Source organism: Oncorhynchus gorbuscha, linkage group LG07 (assembly GCF_021184085.1).
Source record: "Oncorhynchus gorbuscha isolate QuinsamMale2020 ecotype Even-year linkage group LG07, OgorEven_v1.0, whole genome shotgun sequence".
In the NCBI taxonomy this organism is placed as follows: domain Eukaryota; kingdom Metazoa; phylum Chordata; class Actinopteri; order Salmoniformes; family Salmonidae; genus Oncorhynchus; species Oncorhynchus gorbuscha.
The window spans coordinates 71383989-71407998 of NC_060179.1; the positions used below are offsets into that span (position 1 = coordinate 71383989).

At 45.2% G+C, this 24010-nt stretch overlaps 1 protein-coding gene across 29 annotated transcripts in view; it reads right to left on the bottom strand.

Moving 5' to 3' along the window:
* LOC124040314 (neurexin-1a) overlaps positions 1-24010 on the bottom strand; it is a 631581-nt gene that overhangs the window by 399835 nt on the left and 207736 nt on the right. For 20 of the 29 annotated variants that reach the window (XM_046357410.1, XM_046357409.1, XM_046357396.1 and 17 more), the window contains 3 exons: positions 11417-11718; positions 9722-9745; positions 8373-8534 (listed from right to left, as the gene is read on the bottom strand). In XM_046357410.1, coding sequence (XP_046213366.1) covers positions 8373-8534; positions 9722-9745; positions 11417-11718 — 488 coding nt within the window. The remainder of the gene's footprint in view (positions 1-8372; positions 8535-9721; positions 9746-11416; positions 11719-24010) is intronic. The other 9 variants (XM_046357404.1, XM_046357403.1, XM_046357402.1 and 6 more) reach the window with 1 other exon arrangement.

Below are 24010 nucleotides of genomic sequence, written 5' to 3' on the forward strand. Positions count from 1 at the left end.
GTCATTGCATTAAGATATAAGGGGAAATCATAGATATATTCAATAAAATTCACAAGTTGATTTAAAACTTTATCATGGTTGGTGTCTTGACAGATTTTTCCCAAAATCGTGTGACATAAAAAATAACATTTCTGTCCTTGCATTTATGGTAGTCTACGTTGTCGTTATTTTCACGTTCTGTCCATCGTTCGTATGTGTTTTCCTTGTTTTAGTGTTCGTCAGGACGTGAGCTGGGTGGGCATTCTATGTTGTGTGTCTGGTTTGTCTATTTCTATGTTTGGCCTGATATGGTTCTCAATCAGAGGCAGGTGTTAGTCATTGTCTCTGATTGGGAACCATATTTAGGTAGCCTGTTTTGTGTTGGGTTTTGTGGGTGATTGTTCCTGTCTCTGTGTTTTGCACCAGATAGGGCTGTTTTTGGGTTGCCATGTTTATTGGGTTGCCATGTTTATTGTTTTGCCATGTTTATTGGGTTGTCGTGTTCATGTTTATCCGTTTTTGATTAAACATGAGTCAATATAACCACGCTGCGTTTTGGTCCTCTACTTCACCACAGGAAAACCCTGACAGTTATATCATATATTAAACATGAATCAGTTAAATTAGACATTGGACTGGTAAGAAACCTTGTAAGAATCCTGGATCTTGCTGTAGGAATATTTTTTGTATAGAGATCTCAGAAAGAAATGCAAACATTTATTGTATTCCTTATGTTACGGGGTGAAAACAATTTACATGGGCACACACAAATACAAAATGATGTACAGTACGCGAATGCAAAATCGAATGCTTCTAATCGAAAGAGTCCCCTTACCTTGATAATTAATACCTAAATCAAAACTGTCATTAACGTGGTTCTTCAATAATTAAGCATAATACTTGTTGGATACGCATTTAGTGTCCACCTGATTAGTTACGCCATGATATTTTCACACATCCTCATCCAGGAAGGAATTTTCTGAATGACAGTCACGTCACGGACAGCATTTGTGATAGCACATGCAATACAACAACAGCCCAAGTGCTAGGAAAAAGGTGTTCGCCAGGAATGTCCAGAATATGTTGGTGTCTTATTCGTTATGCCGGCGAAGCGAGTTGTGCCTGGATCCATGTTGGATCTAATATCCTTAGCGAATTGAATCGTTAGATTCGTTAGCAGTTTTTGTGGACACAGTCAACTGTGCGCAATTGTATAGGATAGAAGCAACACCTAACGCTATTTCTATTAATTATTCTGTGTATAATGACAAAAAATGACATAGCCTTGTGGGCTTATTCACACTATGATCTGGTAATGATATAACATGACTCACCCATTTTGTTTTCCATGTTACACATGTCATTTTAATGAATACAAGGGGCTTGAAGCAGCCTACTTGAATTTGGAGCTCAGAAATGCAAGTACTGGAATAGTCATACCTTGAAAATCAGACATTTCCTCAATCTGGTGTTTGAAAGGTCCTTGTAATTATTGTAACCAATGTAGAAGTTCTCCTGCTCCATTATACTTATCTGTGATTTAGTTTTTGTGAGAGACGTGGCCACCTTCATTTGTTTGCCGCAGCTACAATTGTAGGGTGTTGTGCTACTCTGTTGCAGTAAAACCATGTGCGGTTATTATGAAGATGACAACATCTAATGCTGGCTTCAACTTGGCTTTCCATACAAATCCTTCCATTAAAAAAGGAACCTGGTGCTTGGTCACTTCCTCATTATAAAAACAGTGATGTTTAGATTCAAAGTGTGAGATTAATGCTGCCGCTATTCGTGGCTTTATTATGTGTGCCTGCGTCAGTCACATAGGCTACAGAAAAATCTCCACGCATTAAATGTATTTGTCAGGCAATATTCTCACATATTTTAGAATGTAATAATAATTATAATATCAATGCATTGGTACTGCCCAATAAATCATTATTGTTGTAGTGGTAATGGCCTAGTTCATGGACACTTTTTGCATGCTTTTGGGGGGAGAGGTTCTATATTAGGCCCTACATCTACAATTACATAAACTATACAATTGTATAACATTGATATCCTTGAAAATTACAATCAAGTGCTTGAAAAGGTCCCTGAAAGTCCATGAATTTGACTTGTCAATATCTGTATGAACCCTGCTTAAAGGATGTATACTCCTAGTCCTATGTTGTGTAGGTGGAGTTATGAGACATGCATATATTCACTTTAATTCCTCGATGTACACAGGTAGAACTGCATGAAAATCCTTTTCTATTTTTGTTTCAAATCATTTTGAAATGTTGATCCCAATGTCACACATTGGTGCCATTATTTATAGAAAGACCCAAATACTGTAGTAAAAGAAGAGTAGTATATACTATAGTAATTACTGTAGTATGCTGTAGTATTTACTGCAGTTTTTTTGTGGACTGTAGTATCCTGAAGTATCCTGTAGTTTACTGTAGTGTTTTTTTCGCACTATAGTATGGTATACAGCAGCATTTACTGTAGTGTTTTTGGGGACATTACTGTAATATTATCTCTGTTTTTGCCGTCCGAAGGAAGAAATATTACGAGGAGAAATACAAACGAGGCAAGCACGAGAGGCAGCCCCAATTTCTTGGGGGACACCAGTGGGGAGCGTGTGACTGGTCAGGCACCGCGTTATGCAGAGATGCACACGGTGTCTCCAGTTCGCATTCATAGCCCAGTGTGCACTATTCCAGCTCCTCACATTTGCCGGGCTAGAATGGGCATCCAGCCAGGATGGATGGTGCCGGCTCAGCGGTCCTGGTCTCCAGTACACCTCCTTGGACCAGGATATCCTGTGCCGGCTCTACGTACGGTGTCTCTGGTGCGTCTGCACAGCCCAGTGCGTCCTGTGCTAGCGCCCCGCCCTTGCCGGGCTCAAGTGAGCATCCAGCCAAGACGCATTGTGCCCGCTCTACGCTCCAGATCTCCAGTGCGCATCCACAGGCCAGTACGTCCTGTGCCTGCTCCCCGCACTCACCCTGAGGTGCGTGTCCCCAGCCCGGTACCACCAGTGCCGGCACCACGCACCAGGCCTCCAGTGCGCCTCCACAGTCCAGTAAGTCCTGTGCCTCCTCCCCGCACGTTTCACTTTCCCAAACATTTCACAGTCCGGAACCTCCGACGACGGGCCACAGTCCGGAACCTCCGACGACGGGCCACAGTCCAGAACCTCCGACGACGGGCCACAGTCCAGAACCTCCGACGACGGGCCACAGTCCGGAACCTCCGACGACGGGCCACAGTCCAGAACCTCCGGCGACGGGCCACAGTCCAGAACCTCCGGCGACGGGCCACAGACCGGAACCTCCGACAACAGGCCACAGTCCGGAACCTCCGACGACGGACCACAGTCCGGAACCTCCTCCGACGGGCCACAGTCCCGAACCTCCGGCGACGGGCCACAGTCATGAACCTCCGGCGACGGGCCACAGTCCGGAACCTCCGACGATGGGCCACAGTCCGGCACCTCCGGTGACGGGCCACAGTCCGGAGCATCCTGAGCCGGTCCCGAGCCCGTGGTCTCCAGAGACGGTCCCCAGCCCGTGGTCTCCAGAGACGGTCCCCAGCCCAGGGTCTCCAGCGACGGTCCCCAGCCCAGGGTCACTGGCCGGGGGTCTCTAGCGACGGTCCCCAGTCCAGAGTCTCCAGAGACGGTCCCCAGCCCGTGGTCTCCAGCGACAGTCCCCAGTCCGTGGTCTCCAGCGACGGTCCCCAGCCCAGGGTCCCTGGACGGGGGTCTTTAGAGACGGTCCCCAGCCTGGGGTCCGCACCTTTGTGGGGTAAGGGGGGTGGGGTAGTGTCACGCTCTGACCTTTTAATATCTCTGTTTTCTTTATATATTGGTTAGGTCAGGGTGTGACAAGGGTGGGTATGCTAGATTTGTATTGTCTAGGGTTTTTGTATGTCTAGGAGTTTAGAAGGTCTAGGTATTTGTATGTCTATGGTGGCCTGATATGGTTCCCAATCAGAGGCAGCTTTTATCGTTGTCTCTGATTGGGGATCATATTTAGGTAGCCATTTTCCCTTTTGGTGTTTGTGGGTTCTTATTCTATGTTTAGTTGCCTGTCTGCACTATTCGTATGAGCTTCACGTTTCGTTCGTTTTGTTGTTTTGTTAGTTTGTTCAGTCTTTAATTAAAAGAAGAATGTACGCATACCATGCTGCAGCATGGTCTCCTTCATATGACGAATGTGACAAATATTTACAAGCATATATTTGGTATTTTTACTTTGACATAGAAGTGGGGGGCTTTCTCCTTGAAGAAACCTACTGAAGAAATACAAAAACAGCTCATTTTCCATATCATGTCGGTAGGTAGGTAGGACTGGGTTCTGAACAGAGAGTTAAGAGGTTCTGCTCTCTCTATAACTTGTAGGGAACACAATATATGGTCTATACATGGCATGTAGGTTTCTCACTTGTGGGAGGCACAAATTGGGATATAGGGGAGGGGAATGGTATATGCAAATTAAATACTGTAGTATTTACTATAGCGTAAAAATGTAGTGTTTTTGCAGACTGTAGTGTTTTTGCTGACATTTATGTAGTATTTACTACATTGTTTTTTGTGTGGATAACACTGTAGTATTTACTATAATATTCTACAGTTCTATACTACAAAATTATATAGTAAGTACCGCATATTATGGGGCTGCAAGTAGCCTAGTGGTTAGAGCGTGGGACTAGTAACCAAAAGGTTGCAAGATCGAATCACCGGGCTGACAAGGTAAAAATCTGTCATTCTGCCCCTGAACAAGGCAGTTAACCCACCGTTCCTAGGCCGTCATTGAAATTTGTTCTTAACTGACTTGCTTAGTTCAATAAAAAATTATCAAGGCATACAAGCTGTAGTATTGTTTATGTGTGTAGTAACACCATAGAAATATAAACAAATTGTGTGCTTCTCCAGAATTAGTAATAGAGTTTTACTTCCATTGTCACTGTGCTCACAGCTGATACCACCTGGCACACATGGGACTATACTACATGCTGTACTATAATACGGCCTGTTAGTTATGTTCAACTCCAGACTTTGTTTGTGCCAGGTTGACTAAACTGGCACATACACTGTACATAGATATCCAGTATAAGGCCTGGTAACAAGCATAGGAGGACTGCAGAATTAGGATGTGAGTTGATGTAACCCCACATCGATACACTTCTTTCATTTCTGCCAGACATATGTTATAAATATACACACAGTGCTTTCTGCCAGTGCCCCATTAGATGGCTTTAGGAAGAAAGGACTGGGACTCTCTTCCACTGGGACACTTCATAGCAACTACAGGCCTTATTCATCACTGCAAACTGCCAACCCACTCCAGCCTTGATCGCAGTGCCAGAAAACCACAGAAGACTGGGGTAAGATTTCTGTGGACATTTTGGCATGGAGGTGTATGAGAGAGTGTTGAATTTGGTCAACCAAAAAAGTAATTGCTAATTTTCTACGTGAAGATGATTTGATCAAATAGAAGTTCCATGATGATTAGGTTATGCACTGATGTAAATGGACGCAAGTGGCATTTCGGCAACTTTTCATAGAGATTGATAGACGACTCCTAATTTATATAACTTTTTAGCATAGAGGGCAACTACCGCTCAGCCCAGTCAAAGTTCTTCTCTGTCCCAGCACTCCAATTGCGGAACAAGTCAGGACAGAGGAGTCCCTGCCCATATTCCGAAAATGTTGAAACTCTACCTTTTTGAAGAGTATCTTATAAAACAACTCTCATGGCGCTCCCGACACACCCCATTCCATTGGTAGAGTTGTCACTTGAATATCTTGTCAATATAATAGACAATCTTGAGGGATGGCACCACAACATTGCTGATAAATGCCTTGATCTAACCCCAGAAAACCCCAAAAGACGGGAGGATTTGTGTTCCCCCATGTGGCGTGGAGGACTGACAGGACTTGGTGTACAGTCCAAATCACATCCTTTTACCTATTCCCTTCTCTCGTCAAAAGTAATGCAGTATATAGGGAATAGGGTGCCATTTGGGAAACAGCCTATCAGACTGCAAGGGGGGCACCAGGCCTAGATGTCTCTCTTTGTCTTCTCAGTAGCTCTATGGCTGCGTCTCAAATGGCACCCTATTCCCTATATCGTGCCTTACTTTTGATCAGAACCCTATGGGAATAGGGTACCATTTGGGATGCGCCTCCATGTATCACCTCAGAGGCACTCCTCTAACGAAGACATGCATGCCCCTTAACGAGATAGAACCCCTTAATGAGCTCTAGCTCCTAACGAGCTCCTAGCGCTAACGAGGTAGAGTCGGAGCATGGACATGTGGTCTACACCCTGACTGCTTATTAAGACTCTGTCGCCTCAGAACTTATATGTTAGGTTCCGTGAGGACGAGATGCTCGGTTGGAGGTGAGGAGAGAAATAGGTAAGAAATGTAGGGGGAGCAGAAGGGAAGAAATGTAGGACACCACACAAGGAAAAGGAGGAGGGGAAAACTACTGAAAAGAGAGAGAGAGTGAAACAGAGAGACAGAGACAGAGAGACAGAGGGAGACAGAGACAGAGAGACAGAGAGAGAGACAGGGACAGAGAGAGATAGAGAGACAGAGAGAGAGAGACAGGGACAGGGACAGACAGAGATAGAGAGACAGAGAGAGAGAGACAGGGACAGTGACAGAGAGAGAGAGAGAGAGAGAGAGAGAGAGAGAGAGAGAGAGAGAGAGAGAGAGAGAGAGACAGACAGAGACAGAGAGAGAGACAGAGAGAGAGAGAGAGAGAGAGAGAGAGAGAGAGAGAGAGAGAGAGAGAGAGAGAGAGAGAGAGAGAGAGAGAGAGAGAGAGAGAGAGAGAGAGAGAGAGAGAGAGAGAGAGAGAGAGAGAGAGAGAGAGAGAGAGAGACAGAGACAGAGACAGAGACAGAGACAGAGACAGAGACAGAGACAGAGAGAGAGATGGGGTAAACGTCAGAGAGGAAAAAGAGACAAGGAGAAAAGAGAAAGGGTAGATAAATGACTTATTTGGAAATTGAAAGATACATGAAGGGAACCTTTTATTGCACTTCTTGGAAGATGTACTTCTCGAGAGTGGACTGTATTCCTTGGTGTCTGCTGATGTCAGCATCCCCATTAAGCACCCACTGTAATATTTAGCAGAACATAACAGAATGGGAACATGGAAACACCTCCCTTTACCAGCGTGTTCCAGCATATATGACTACTGAATACCTTCTATTTGCTCTATATAATATTATTGTAATATATCATATAATATTATTGCGAAGCATCTTTTGAAACTACAGAGAACAATTTGATCTTGAATAGTCTGATCCTGATATGACAGGAACGGCTTTCTCAGCGTCTCTCTCTTTTGATTGTAGTGCATAAGTACAGTATACCATCTGTGTTCAAAGATTTTGTATCCAATTTAAAACCCTTGCTTTAGGTTCTGCAAACAGAATTGTCTTGGCAGGAGACCCCCTCTGAGGTATGACAGTGAGGAGTACGAGTGTTGGGACGGAGTGGGAACTGACTTAGAACTCTGACTTTAGAACGTAATAGTTCTGCAAACAGAAGTCTCCTTGCTTCCTAAACTCCTAGCAGGATATCTCCTCCCCACCCCCTGAGGTATGTCAGTAAAGGCTATGGAGTGTTGAGTGCTGGGCATCGTCCCAAATGGCACTCAATTCCATTTATAGTGCACTCTGGTCATTAACTATTTAGGAAATAGGGTGCCATTTTGGGACTCATCCCCGGTCATGGAAATTCACCTGGCAGAGCTGCATGAAACCTGGGGAGACTCCCACACAGACGAGAAGGGGCTCTGGTGGGGTACAGTGGGGTGTGTGTGTGTGTGTGTGTGTGTGTGTGTGTGTGTGTGTGTGTGTGTGTGTGTGTGTGTGTGTGTGTGTGTGTGTGTGTGTGTGTGTGTGTGTGTGTGTGTGTGTGTGTGGGGGGGATGGGGGGTGGGGGGTCAGGATTAGGAGAACGAGTGTCTGTTTAAAGGGGTACTCCAGGATTTTGGCAATAAGGCCCGTTATCTACTTCCCTAGAGTCAGATGACCTTCTGGATACTATTTGTACAGTATGTCTTTGTGTCCAGTGTCGGAGGTAGTTTTGCGAGCCAAAGCTAATTAGAGTTAGCGCAATGACTGAAAGTCTATGAGTATCTACTAGCATGCAACAGTCCCTTAGAGATGATTAAAATAAAGAAAAGTGTGTCTGGAAGAGCAAGGGCCTGTTCAGTACTCCTTGCGTGTCCCCAATGATGTACTGTACACTCCACACTCCCTTCCCTGAGAATAGTGCACAGTGTTTGATGTGATGCCCACTCCCTAACCTGAAAGTATTGCACAGCGTTTGATGTGATGCCCACTCCTCTACCCTGAGAATAAGCACATGGTGTTGGTGTTTACCTCTTTCAGGCAACCCATAAAGTTGTTGCTAACAGGTGATCCAGGCAGGTCAGCCGTGCTAGGACTCCCGCCAACATAGAAAAAGTCGTCGGAGCCTAGCATGGTGTAGTCTTCTTGAGTATACCCTGTGGTGGTCAGTATCCCATCCACGGATATAGTTACCTAGACAACAAAGCACAGGGAAAGGACACGCTATTCTCAGATAGCCTATCAGAGCTCTCAGTCCAGCGGCTTTCTGCCTCTGATATATAGTCTCTGAGTCTGTGATAGTATTGTTTGTCCTCTATAGATTTTTGGTAAAGATTATAGAAACCCATTTTCATGTCTGTTTTTTATTTTTTTCTTGTTTTTTTTGTTTATTTTGTCCAGTTTAGGATTAGTAGTTTGAGATGTAGACTGCTAGCCCCCCAAGGAATTGATAAAGTTAGTTAGCTAGGAAGTTAGTTAGTTGCCCCAGACTAAGTGTGTTAGTAAGTTAGCCCCTACTGCAACTCAAAAGGAATTTCAGCAGACACAAAAATGGTGTTAGTAGAATGTTATCTAGGTTAGTTTCGCTAGGGTTACATATTAGTAAAAGTGAATAAGCAGTTTGTTTTCTAATAAAAAAGAAAAGAACAGCGTGCGAGTGGGTTAGATATAGAAAGCAGAAAGCATGTAGAAGCCACAACCACAGGTTTAGCGTTTAGCGTAATACACAGAAATTAGTTTTTTCAGAAAGACAAAAGTAAGGTGTTTTTGTCTTTTCTTTTTGCATGTGAGCACACAAAAATACATGTTCCCCAAGATGGTGTTAGTTAATAGGTTAAGGAAAAATTGTTTTTGTCCGACACTTTGCGCTTGTGTCGGATGTATGCAGAAGCGCATGATTGGTGGATCGTGCAAAAAAAATTAAAAGCACCAATGACAACGACAGCTGGACTGGACGAGTGGTTGGGAAGTGTGAGCATGTGCAGCGTTCAGCGCAGCATTCAGAATGCATGCCATGCAGAGTGAATGGGAAATAGAACACTGGCTGAGCCAATGAGCATCAGGCCAGCCAGGCAGGAGTCAGACATGGGTCCTCCTTTGTTAACCACTGCTTGATGCAAAAGGCTCGAAACGATGCTCCTAAAAACGTGATTGGACAGGAGACAGGAAGTAAAAATAACAGGAAGTGGTGAAAACCAACCGACGGATGAAAATATAGAAAAAATGAAAAGGTCAAAACGTAAGCAGAAAGAGTACCAACCGCAGTTCCCCCTTTTTTGTTAATGACGTCTACAGTAAGAAAAGATAGAAAAGAAACACACGGCAAACCCAAACTAAGAAACAATTAGAATGATATCTACCGAACAATGTAGTTTGTTTACCATAGCGTGTCCAATGCCTGAGTGCTTTGTGGAAAAGGGGGGGAGAAAGGAAATTAAAAACTGTGAACAGAATAACGATAGTTACTCAAAAAAGAGATGATGGTTAACTACCAAAAGTTAGTACATTGCTGAGTTTGTTGTTGTTGTTGTTGTTGTTAATAAACATTAAAAAAAAGAGATTGGTTAGTAGTATGACACATTCCATGAATGACATGTTAGTTGTTGTTTTTCAAAGCATGTTAGTAACATAGAGTAAAAAAGGGCAAAATAAGTAATTTTTACAAGATAAAAAGCAGACTAAGAAAGACTAGCGAAAATGCCTCCACAAGTGGAAGTGAGCTAGCCAGCGTTGGATCGATTGGTGACTCCATAGACCGGACTCGTAGACCGGACTGCCTGGGTAGGCATCAACAACCCCAACCCCCACCCCTCTGACACGATATGATTGACAGACATCAAATGGTTCATAAGAGAGAATGCCTAAAGCGCATCAGTCGACCCTCTTTAACGAAAGTCATTCAGATCTTTGGGTTCATTTGATACATTCTTTCATTATTAGGACCAGTTTAGGACCATGTTCAGGATTTTCAAGACCTGTTACAGACCAAGATTCCGACCGATCCCATCCATTGGGACGTCGGTGGTCAGGAAATCATCTTATATTACTTTACCTCCATTTGGGTCTTATTGATGGACTTTAGGATCACTTTACTGTAATGAAACAAAGCAAAGACCCTGACACAGAATGAGAAGGAGAATGGAGATTGGATTCCCCTGTTGAGCATGCACTTTCATTATGCATTGTTAATGTTATCACAATTAAATCCAATTTTAACATTGCTGAAATCATCTCAATATTTATATATATATATTTTTTAAACTTTTTGTCAGTGTGGCGTTTCAAAACAAACAATCCCCTACTATCCGAGCAGGAACACATCTAGAGAGAGCTAGTGTGTTGGTAGAATGCCATACAAGAGATCCTCAATAAAACCAGTATCTTCAATACTTCCAACTCTATGTCATAAAGCAAACTGTGTCGCTTGTAAAACTGTGTTGCTTTTATTTTTCTTATTTTTGCGTTTATTCTATTTTTTAGGGGTGTAACAGTTGAGCATGTGTTGAGCAGCCAAAGACCCAGAGGTCCCCAACAAAAAGGCTAATCCTCGAAATCCTCGAAAAGTAAATACTTGTGGTCACAACTACAGTACAGAAGGATTCTCCGGTCCTTCTGTAGCTCAGTTGGTAGAGCATGGTGCTTGTAACGCCAGGGTAGTGGGTTCGATCCCCGGGACCACCCATACGTAGAATGTATGCACACATGACTGTAAGTCGCTTTGGATAAAAGCGTCTGCTAAATGGCATATATTATTATTATTATTATATTATAGAGGAATGGATGACTCAGAGATCAGCAACTCTGAACAAAGTGACGCTCGGGAAGCTATGTAGTTTTTCACATGATCTTTCCTCTACTGATGCCTTTCCTCACTGGTCTAGATATGTCCCTGCTCAAATGCAGCACTGTGTTCTTCATGTCTTACTACAGATCAAATCATTATTACCATCAATCCAAATACTTATTCCAAAATGGGTCAAATTCATTTGATTGTAATAATCAAATTCAATCAAATTGGGCTCATTTAAATTTGTTTACTACTAATTCTCCATCGCAGTCACCCATTTTACTGTTACCTGACGTAGATTCCTTGTAACTTTGACATCATGCCAATCATTGTCATTGAATTTCCCATTGACTGGTTCCACCAGAGCTTCAAAGGCCCCAGACCCCAAATTAATGACCAGCGATACAGCTCCGTTTTTCAGGGCCAGGTTGACGTAGTCTGCAGACTTCCCCGTGTGAAGCATCAGACCGTTCCTCTGTAACGTCTTGAAGGACAGGGTGATCTCGTCGCTGCTGCTCTGGATCGGGTTCAAGGACAGGTCGTAGCAGAAGAACTCGGATCCCTTGAAGGTCGCCACGTAGTCTTCTTTTCCTATAAGAGGACACAAAGATAAAGAGGGATTAGGTTTTACATAGAGGAAGGGAGGGAAGAAGAGCAACTCCTACATTCCATATAGCTCAACCTGCTTCGCTGTCCACCTAGCTGTTCAGAAGGTGTAGGAAGATTTCAAAAAGTTTAGGTTATAACAGTTCACAGTCAGTTTGGACTTGACTTTGGGTGATAATATGGGATGATATGGACATTTACAAAAACTGCTCTCCTAAGGACTGGCTGTCCTGTACAGTACTTAACTGTGTACTTTTATTTGGTCCTCCAATGGGCTGCATTACTGAAAAATATTAAAAACCTTGTGACCTGGTACCCATGGTGCCCCAATAAGCAACAGGAAGCCTTGTCTCAAATCCGTACCTGTATCTCAGGTAGTGAGAACAAGATAGTGTGGACAAGAAAGTGTACCAAGTTCAAGTTCACTGCGCATTATCATTTTTTATGAATTTGCTGGAATTGTTTTACGTTCCTCAAACTCAAACATGATTAAACCAATCCGAAGGCAAGGATTCTGTTACCAGAACCAATGTTTGGTTTATGATACATCATAGTACAATACAATATTATCTAATGATACATCCTAGTGCAATGCAATATTCTCCAATGATACATTCTAGTACAATACAATATGCTTCAATGATACATCATAGTACAATACAAATATGCTCCAATGATACATCATAGTACAATACAATATGCCTCAATGATACATCATAGTACAATACAATATGCTTCAATGATACATCATAGTACAATACAAATATGTACCATTGCTGCTCAAATGTCTCTCTGCTCAGAAAAAAACCCATAATTCTATTCGTAAAAAAGCCTTCATTGTTTACATTATCTGGCTCTACTGTGTTTGTGAATGGAAATGAAGTAATTGTATAATGGAGGAGTATGTTTTCAGGGTATTACATTGTATTCATCCAGGCTTCTCTCTATTCATTAGCCTGAGTACAATTACACTTACTACAGAATGGGATGGAAGAGGGAGGGAGAGAGAAAGAGAGACAGAGACAGAGAGAAAAGAGAGAGGGGGGTAGAAGAGACAAAGAGAGATATTTCTGTTCTTTGTCGGATTCACCAAAGCTCCATAAAATCAGTCCAATTAATTTAGCTGCTACTCATTTTCAAGCCAATAAACCCATTTGAAAGCTGGCGGTTCACGGTTATGTTTTAGCTATAAAACATTACATTCTCAGAGACAAGAGATGAGATAAAAGAAGCCCCCATCCTTAATGGACCCCAGGAAGAACCTTAGTTGTTGCCAAGGTGTCAGCCAATGGGGATCCAAATAAAGTATAGTGCTCAACTCTTTGAAGGGGCAGTATTGTGGATAGCAAGCATCAGGCAGGGGAGGGACAATGGTAGGTCAACCAAAAAACAAGCTATTTAAGAAGTGATCTGGGACCAGATAACAAGCTATTAAAATAACCATCCGACAATAAACCAACCACAACAAAAATGAACCACACTATTTATATACATATTACACACATAAACTGTATATACATAAGTACGTGGACACCCCTTCAAATTATTGGATTGGATTATTTCAGCCACACCCGCTGTTGACAGATGTATAAAAGAGCACACAGCCATGCAATCTCCATAGACAAACATTGACAGGAGAATGGCCTTACAGAAGAGCTCAGTGACTTTCAATGTGGCACTGTCATAGGATTCCACCATCCCAACAAGTCAAATTTCTTCCAAACTAGAGCTTCCCCGGTCAACTGTAAGTGCTGTAATTGTGAAGTGGATACGTCTAGGAACAACAAAGGCTCAGCCACAAAGTGGTAGGCCACACTAGCTCACAGAACGGGACTGCCAAGTGCTGAAGCACAAATCGCACAACAATCTTCTGTCCTCGGTTGCAACACTCACTACCGAGTTCCGAACTGCCTCTGGAAGCAACGTCAGCAGAAGAACTGTTCATCGGGAGCTTCATGAAATGGGTTTCCATGGCCGAGCAGCCGCACTTAAGTCTAACATCACCATGCGCAATGCCAAGTGTCGGCTTGAGTGTAATGTAATGAAATGTAAAACTCGGACTCCGGAACAGTGGAAACGTGTTCTGTGGAGTGATTAAGCTTCACCATCTGGCAGTCCGAAGGAAAAATCTGGGATTTGCAGATGCCAGGAGAACTCTACCTGCCCGAATGCATAGCGCCTACTGTAAAGTTTGGTGGAGGAGGAATAAAGGTCTGGAACTGGTTTTCATGGTTCGGGCTAGGCCCATTAGATCCAGTGGAGGGAAATCTTAATGCCACAGCATACAATGACATTTTAGATAATTCTGTGCTTCCAAGTTTGTAGCAACAGTTTGGGGATGTCCATTTTCTGTTTCAGGATGAAAGTGCCCCCATGCAGAAGGTGAGGCCCATACAGAAGTGTTTTGTCGAGATCCGTGTGGAAGAACATGACTGGCCTACACAGAGCCCTGACTTCAACCCCACTGAACACCTTTGGGATGAATTGGAAAGCCGACTGTGAGCCAGGCCTAATCGTCCTAATGTCTAATAAGTGCCGACCTCACTAAGTCCCAGCAGCAATGTTCCAACATCTAATTGAAAGTCTTCCCAGAAGACTGGATGCTGTTATAGTAGCAATGTTCCAACATCTGTTATAGTAACAAGGGGGGTGTCACGACATCCGCCGAAGTTGGCTCCCCTGCCTGTTCGGGCGGTGCTCGGCGGTCGTCGTCACCGTCCTACTAGCCACCACCGATCCCTTTTTAGTTTGTCTGTTTGTTTTGTCTTAGTAGATTCACCTGCGTTTCTGTTTGGTTTAATGAGCTCATCTATATTTAGTAGGTGGACCTGCCTTTGTTTCTGTTTGGTTTAATGAGCTCATCTATATTTAGTAGGTAGACCTGCCTTTGTTTCTGTTTGGTTTAATGAGCTCATCTATATTTAGTAGGTAGACCTGCCTTTGTTTCTGTTTGGTTTAATGAGCTCATCTATATTTAGTAGGTCGACCTGCCTTTGTTTCTGTTTGGTTTAATGAGCTCATCTGTATTTAGTAGGTAGACCTGCCTTTGTTTCTGTTTGGTTTAATGAGCTCATCTATATTTAGTAGGTCGACCCGCCTTTGTTTCTGTTTGGTTTAATGAGCTCATCTATATTTAGTAGGTCGACCCGCCTTTGTTTCTGTTTGGTTTAATGAGCTCATCTATATTTAGTAGGTAGACCCGCCTTTGTTTCTGTTTGGTTTAATGAGCTCATCTATATTTAGTAGGTGGACCCGCCTTTGTTTCTGTTTGGTTTAATGAGCTCATCTATATTTAGTAGGTAGACCTGCCTTTGTTTCTGTTTGGTTTAATGAGCTCATCTATATTTAGTAGGTGGACCCGCCTTTGTTTCTGTTTGGTTTAATGAGCTCATCTATATTTAGTAGGTAGACCCGCCTTTGTTTCTGTTTGGTTTAATGAGCTCATCTATATTTAGTAGGTAGACCTGCCTTTGTTTCTGTTTGGTTTAATGAGCTCATCTATATTTAGTAGGTGGACCCGCCTTTGTTTCTGTTTGGTTTAATGAGCTCATCTATATTTAGTAGGTAGACCCGCCTTTGTTTTGTGCGGGATTGTCATTATGTTACGTGTGTGCATTTTAAGTAGTGGTGGATTTTATTTTCTTAAACTTGGCACCCTGTGGTTTTTGGGTTGTCTCGTTGGATGTTGGATGCCTTAGTAAAAGCACTTAACCCCAGTGGAACTCTCTCTGCGTCTGATTCCTGCACCCACCTAGTCCCGCGTGACAGGGGGGACCAACTCAATATTGATGTCCATGATATTGTAATGAGATGTTTGACGAGCAGGTGTCCGCATACCTTTGGTCATGTCATCTATATTACACAGGTGCCCAAGCAAAAATACAGACAGACACACTCACCCGCACACCCGCTCACCTTCCCGCACACACGAAGTGTCTCTCCAGAGCAATTTTTCAGGTCATCAATCCCTCTTTAAAAGTACTATACTACTATATTATACGGCACCTCTGAGAACACTGCAAGTGGCCGTAATTCAGCCTGACTGGATCACCTCTCCTCTGCTCTCTCTTTAAGCGTCTTTCTACCCCTGAGCCTCCATCCTCCATCAGTATGAGTGAGTGACAGTTGCCCTCCCCACACCCACCTACCTGCATAGACACACGCACACACACACACACACACACACACACACACACACACACACACACACACACACACACACACACACACACACACACACACACACACACACACACACACACACACACACACACACACACACACACACACACACACACACACACACACACACACACACACACACACACACACACACACACACACACACACACACACACACATCCCTCTCCCCCCTGTCAGTCCTGGACAACTTATCAGCCCGATCACTCCATGACCATTCATCTCCCCCTCTCTCGCTCTCTCCTCATGCATTCCTCCCTCTGCTGCCTTTGGCTCAGCCCTAACGATCAATACTGCTAAGCAGTGTGCTGTGCTCTGAAGCACTGTGACTGTGTGTGTGTGTGTGTGTGTGTGTGTGTGTGTGTGTGTGTGTGTGTGTGTGTGTGTGTGTGTGTGTGTGTGTGTGTGTGTGTGTGTGTGTGTGTGTGTGTGTGTGTGTGTGTGTGTGTGTGTGTGTGTGTGTGTGTGTGTGTGTGTGTGTGTGGGTGTGGGTGTGGGTGTGTGTGTAATGTGAGGCCTACGTGTTCAGAGTGAGGTACAGTACAGCAAGGAGACCAGTTGAGATCAAGCATTTGAAAGCACGCAAGTGTATGTGTTTAACAACATTCCTTACCCTGTGTGACATTACATTGTTGCTGCAGATGGGTTCGTGGAAATACAGCTTCATTCTTACATTCCTACTTCATTCTTCACAATAGAGTGAGATCTTTCAACAGTTGTGTTCAAGGCAGTAATTTATCTGAAACACACCAGTTTTTCGGCATCTACAGTACCTGTTCAATACCCTGTGGTGCCCTCTGATCCTTACTTTACCTACCCACCCCTCCATTCATACTTTACCTACCCAACCCTCCATCCATACTTTACCTACCCACCCCTTCATCCATACTTTACCTACCCAACCCTCCATCCATACTTTACCTACCCACCCACCCTCCATCCTTACTTTACCTACCCACCCCTCCATCCTTACTTTACCTACGCGACCCTCCATCCATACTTTACCTACCCACCCCTCCATCAATACTATACCTACCCACCCCTAAATCAATACGATACCTACCTACCTCTCCATCCATACCAACCCAACACTCCATCCATACTTTACCTACCCACCCCTCCATCCTTACTTTACCTACCCACCTCTCCATCCTTACTTTACCTACCCACTTCTCCATCCATACTTACCTACCCACCCCTCCATCCTTACTTTACCTACCCACCCCTCCATCCTTACTTTACCTACGCGACCCTCCATCCATACTTTACCTACCCACCCCTCCATCAATACTATACCTACCCACCCCTAAATCAATACGATACATACCTACCTCTCCATCCATACCAACCCAACACTCCATCCATACTTTACCTACCCACCCCTCCATCCTTACTTTACCTACCCACCTCTCCATCCTTACTTTACCTACCCACTTCTCCATCCATACTTACCTACCCACCCCTCCATCCATACTTTACCTACCCACCCCTCCATCCTTACTTTACCTACCCACCCCTCCATCCTTACTTTACCTACCCACCCCTCCATCCATGCTTACCTACCCACCACTCCATCCTTACTTTACCTACCCACCCCTCCATCCATACTTTACCTACCCACCCCTCCATCAATACTATACCTACCCACCCCTCCTCCATACATACTTTACCTACCCACCCCTCCATCCTTACTTTACCTACCCACCCCTCCATCCTTACTTTACCTACCACCCCTCCAAACTTACTTTACCTACCCACCCCTCCATCCATACTTACCTACCCACCCCTCCATCCTTACTTTACCTACCCACCCCTCCATCCTCACTTTACCTACCCACCCCTCCATCCTCACTTTACCTACCCACCCCTCCATCCTTACTTTACCTACCCACCCCTCCATCCTGACATTACATATCCACCCCTCGATCCATACTTTACCTACCCACCTCTTCATCCATACTTACCTACCCACCTCTCCATCGATACTTTACCTACCCACCCCTACATCCATACTTACCTACCCACCCCTCGATCCATACTTTACGTACCCACCTCTTCATCCATACTTTACCTACCCACCCCTCCAACCATACTTTACCTACCCACGCCTCCATCCATACTTTACCTACCCACCCTTCCAACCATAATTTACCTACCCACCTCTCCATCCATATTTTACCTACCCACCCCTCCATCCATAGTTTACCTACCCACCCCTCCATCCTTACTTTACCTACCCACCCCTCCATCAATACTTTACCTACCACCCCTCCATCCTTACTTTACCTACCCACCACTCCATCCATACTTTACATACCAACCCCTCCATCAATACTTCACCACCCACCCCTCCATCCTTACTTTACCTACCCACTCCTCCATCCTTACTTTACCTACCTACCCACCCATCCAACCATCATTTACCTACCCACCACTCCATCCATACTTTACCTACCCACCCATCCAACCATAATTTACCTACCCACCACTCCATCCATACTTTACCTACCCACCCATCCAACCATAATTTACCTACCCACCACTCCATCCATACTTTACCTACCCACCCATCCAACCATAATTTACCTACCCACCACTCCATCCTTACTTTACCTACCCACCACTCCATCCTTACTTTACCTACCCACCCCTCCTCCATCAATACTTCACCACCCACCCCTCCATCCTTACTTTACCTACCCACTCCTCCATCCATACTTTACCTACCCACCCCTCCATCCTCACTTTACCTACCCACCCCTCCATCCTTACTTTACCTACCCACCCCTCCATCCTGACATTACCTACCCACCCCTCGATCCATACTTTACCTACCCACCTCTCCATCGATACTTTACCTACCCACCCCTACATCCACCTACTCCATCCACCTTTACCCCCTCCATCCTTACTTTACCTACCCACCCCTCGATCCATACCTTACCTACCCACCCATCCAACCATAATTTACCTACCCACCACTCCATCAATACTTTACCTACCAACCGCTCCATCAATACTTCACCACCCAGCCCTCCATCCTTACTTTACCTACCCACTCCTCCATCCTTACTTTACCTACCTACCCACCCATCCAACCATCATTTACCTACCCACCACTCCATCCATACTTTACCTACCCACCCATCCAACCATAATTTACCTACCCACCCCTCCATCCTTACTTTACCTGCCCACCCCTCCTCCATCTATACTTTACCTACCACCCCTCCATCCTTACTTTACCTACCCACCACTACATCCATACTTTACCAACCCACCCATCCAAACATAATTTACCTACCCACCACTCCATCCATACTTACCTACCCACCTCTCCATCGATACTTTACCTACCCACCCCTACATCCATACTTACCTACCCACCCCTCGATCCATACTTTACCTACCCATTCCTCCATCCATACTTTACCTACCCACCCTTCCAACCATACTTTACCTACCCACCTCTCCATCCATATTTTACCTACCCATTCCTCCATCCATACTTTACCTACCCACCCTTCCAACCATACTTTACCTACCCACCTAACCAACCATAATTTACCTACCCACCCCTCCATCCATACTTACATACCCACCCCTCCATCCTTACTTTACCTACCCACCCATCCAACCATAATTTACCTACCCACCACTCCATCCATACTTTACCTACCCACCCTTCCAACCATAATTTACCTACCCACTCCTCCATTCATAATTTACCTACCCACCCCTCGATCCATACTTTACCTACCCACCCTCGATCCATACTTTACCTACCCACCTCTTCATCCATACTTACCTACCCACCTCTCCATCGATACTTTACCTACCCACCCCTACATCCATACTTACCTACCCACCCCTCGATCCATACTTTACCTACCCACCCCTCCATCAATACTATACCTACCCACCCCTCCTCCATACATACTTTACCTACCCACCCCTCCATCCTTACTTTACCTACCCACCACTCCATCCTCACTTTACCTACCCACCCCTCCATCCATACTTACCTACCCACCCCTCCATCCTTACTTTACCTACCCACCCCTCCATCCTCACTTTACCTACCCACCCCTCCATCCTTACTTTACCTACCCACCCCTCCTCCATCCATACTTTACCTACCACACCTCCATCCTTACTTTACCTATCCACCACTCCCTCCATACTTTAACTACCAACCCCTCCATCAATACTTCACCACCCACCCCTCCATCCTTACTTTACCTACCCACCCCTCCATCCTTACTTTACCTACCTACCCACCCATCCATCCTTACTTTACCTACCCACCCCTCCATCCTTACTTTACCTACCCACCCCTCCATCCTTACTTTACCTACCCACCCCTCCATCCATACTTTACCTACCCATCCTTCCATCCATACTTTACCTACCCACCCCTCCATCCATACTTTACCTACCCATCCTTCCATCCTTACTTTACCTACCCACCCCTCCATCCTCACTTTACCTACCCACCCCTCCATCCATACTTTACCTACCCACCCCTCGATCCATACTTTACCTACCCACCTCTCCATCCTTACTTTACCTACCCACCCCTCCATCCTGACATTACCTACCCACCTCTCCATCGATACTTTACCTACCCACCCCTACATCCATACTTACCTACCCACCCCTCGATCCATACTTTACCTACCCACCCATCCAACCATCATTTACCTACCCACCCCTCCATCCTTACTTTACCTACCACCCCTCCATCCTTACTTTACCTACCCACCCCTCGATCCATACTTTACCTACCCACTCATCCAACCATATAATTTACCTACCCACCTCTCCATCCTTACTTTACCTACCCACCCCTCCATCAATACTTCACCACCCACTCATCCAACCATAATTTACCTACCCACCTCTCCATCCTTACTTTACCTACCCACCCATCCAACCATAATTTACCTACCCACCCCTCCATCCTTACTTTACCTACCCACCACTCCATCCATACTTGACCTACCAACCCCTCCATCAATACTTCACCACCCACCCCTCCATCCTTACTTTACCTACCCACCCCTCCATCCATACTTTACCTACCCACCCCTCGATCCATACTTTACCTACCCACCTCTCCATCCTTACTTTACCTACCCACCCCTCCATCCTGACATTACCTACCCACCTCTCCATCGATACTTTACCTACCCACCCCTCCATCCTTACTTTACCTACCCACCCCTCCTCCATCCATACTTTACCTACCACACCTCCATCCTTACTTTACCTACCCACCACTCCCTCCATACTTTAACTACCAACCCCTCCATCAATACTTCACCACCCACCCCTCCATCCTTACTTTACCTACCCACCCCTCCATCCTTACTTTACCTACCTACCCACCCATCCATCCTTACTTTACCTACCCACCCCTCCATCCTTACTTTACCTACCCACCCCTCCATCCTTACTTTACCTACCCACCCCTCCATCCATACTTTACCTACCCATCCTTCCATCCATACTTTACCTACCCACCCCTCCATCCATACTTTACCTACCCATCCTTCCATCCTTACTTTACCTACCCACCCCTCCATCCTCACTTTACCTACCCACCCCTCCATCCATACTTTACCTACCCACCCCTCGATCCATACTTTACCTACCCACCTCTCCATCCTTACTTTACCTACCCACCCCTCCATCCTTACTTTACCTACCACCCCTCCATCCTTACTTTACCTACCCACCCCTCGATCCATACTTTACCTACCCACTCATCCAACCATATAATTTACCTACCCACCTCTCCATCCTTACTTTACCTACCCACCCCTCCATCAATACTTCACCACCCACTCATCCAACCATAATTTACCTACCCACCTCTCCATCCTTACTTTACCTACCCACCCATCCAACCATAATTTACCTACCCACCCCTCCATCCTTACTTTACCTACCCACCACTCCATCCATACTTGACCTACCAACCCCTCCATCAATACTTCACCACCCACCCCTCCATCCATACTTTACCTACCCACCCCTCGATCCATACTTTACCTACCCACCTCTCCATCCTTACTTTACCTACCCACCCCTCCATCCTTACTTTACCTACCACCCCTCCATCCTTACTTTACCTACCCACCCCTCGATCCATACTTTACCTACCCACTCATCCAACCATATAATTTACCTACCCACCTCTCCATCCATACTTTACCTACCCACCCCTCCATCAATACTTCACCACCCACTCATCCAACCATAATTTACCTACCCACCTCTCCATCCTTACTTTACCTACCCACCCATCCAACCATACTTTACCTACCCACCCCTCGATCCATACTTTACCTACCCACCTCTCCATCCTTACTTTACCTACCCACCCCTCCATCCTGACATTACCTACCCACCTCTCCATCGATACTTTACCTACCCACCTCTTCATCCATACTTTACCTACCCACCTCTCCAACCATACTTTACCTACCCACGCCTCCATCCATACTTTACCTACCCACCCATCCAAACATAATTTACCTACCCACCACTCCATCCATACTCCATCCATACTTACCTACCCACCTCTCCATCGATACTTTACCTAACCACTCCTACATCCATACTTACCTACCCACCCCTCGATCCATACTTTACCTACCCATCTCTTCATCCATACTTAACCTACCCACCCCTCCAACCATACTTAACCTACCCACCCCTCCAACCATACTTTACCTACCCACGCCTCCATCCATACTTTACCTACCCACCCCTACATCCATACTTACCTACCCACCCCTCGATCCATACTTTACCTACCCACCCTTCCAACCATACTTTACCTACCCACCTCTCCATCCATATTTTACCTACCCATCCCTCCATCCATAGTTGACCTACCCACCCATTCATCCTTACTTTACCTACCCACCCCTCCATCCATACTTACATACCCACCCCTCCATCCTTACTTTACCTACCAACCCCTCCATCAATAATTCACCTATCCACCCCTCCTCCATCCATACTTTACCTACCACCCCTCCATCCTTACTTTACCTACCCACCCCTCAATCCATACTTTACCTACCCACTCATCCAACCATAATTTACCTACCCACCTCTCCATCCTTACTTTACCTACCCACCACTCCATCCATACTTGACCTACCAACCCCTCCATCAATACTTCACCACCCACCCCTCCATCCTTACTTTACCTACCCACCCCTCCATCCTCACTTTACCTACCCACCCCTCCATCCATACTTTACCTACCCACCCCTCCATCCATACTTTACCTACCCACCACCTCTCCATCCTTACTTTACCTACCCACCTCTCCATCCTTACTTTACCTACCCACCCCTCCATCCTGACATTACCTACCCACTCATCCAACCATAATTTACCTACCCACCTCTCCATCCTTACTTTACCTACCCATTCCTCCATCCATACTTTACCTACCCACCCTTCCAACCATACTTTACCTACTCACCTCTCCATCCATACTTTACCTACCCACCCCTCCATCCTTACTTTACCTACCCACCCCTCAATCCATACTTTACCTACCCATTCCTCCATCCATACTTTACCTACCCACCCCTCAATCCATACTTTGACTCAACATCTTGTTCTACAAGATTATTTTATTTCACTATCTTGTTCAATTCAATGAGCTACAAGGCTACTCACTCTCTCTCGCTTTCTCTACCCCTTCCCCCCCTCCCTCCATCTCTCACCCTCTCTCCCCCTCCCTCTCTTTCTCTTTATCTCTCTCTCTCTCTCTCCTTATCTCAATTTCACTCTGCCTTCTCTCCCTACCCCACTGTGCTCCGTCCCTTCTCTCTCCCATCATCCTAATGATATCAATCCTCACTAATCTCATAACCCTGACACCTAGTGACCCACAAGCATACATGAATTCAATCACAACTGTCGCCTCTGACACCCAATGTGAGTGAATTAGAGTGAGGACAGCAATCGAGGTCAAGCATTTGTAAAACACCCACATGCCACCGTCACCCTCTCCTTAGGGAATTTAGGTTCATTGCCATGAGAATCT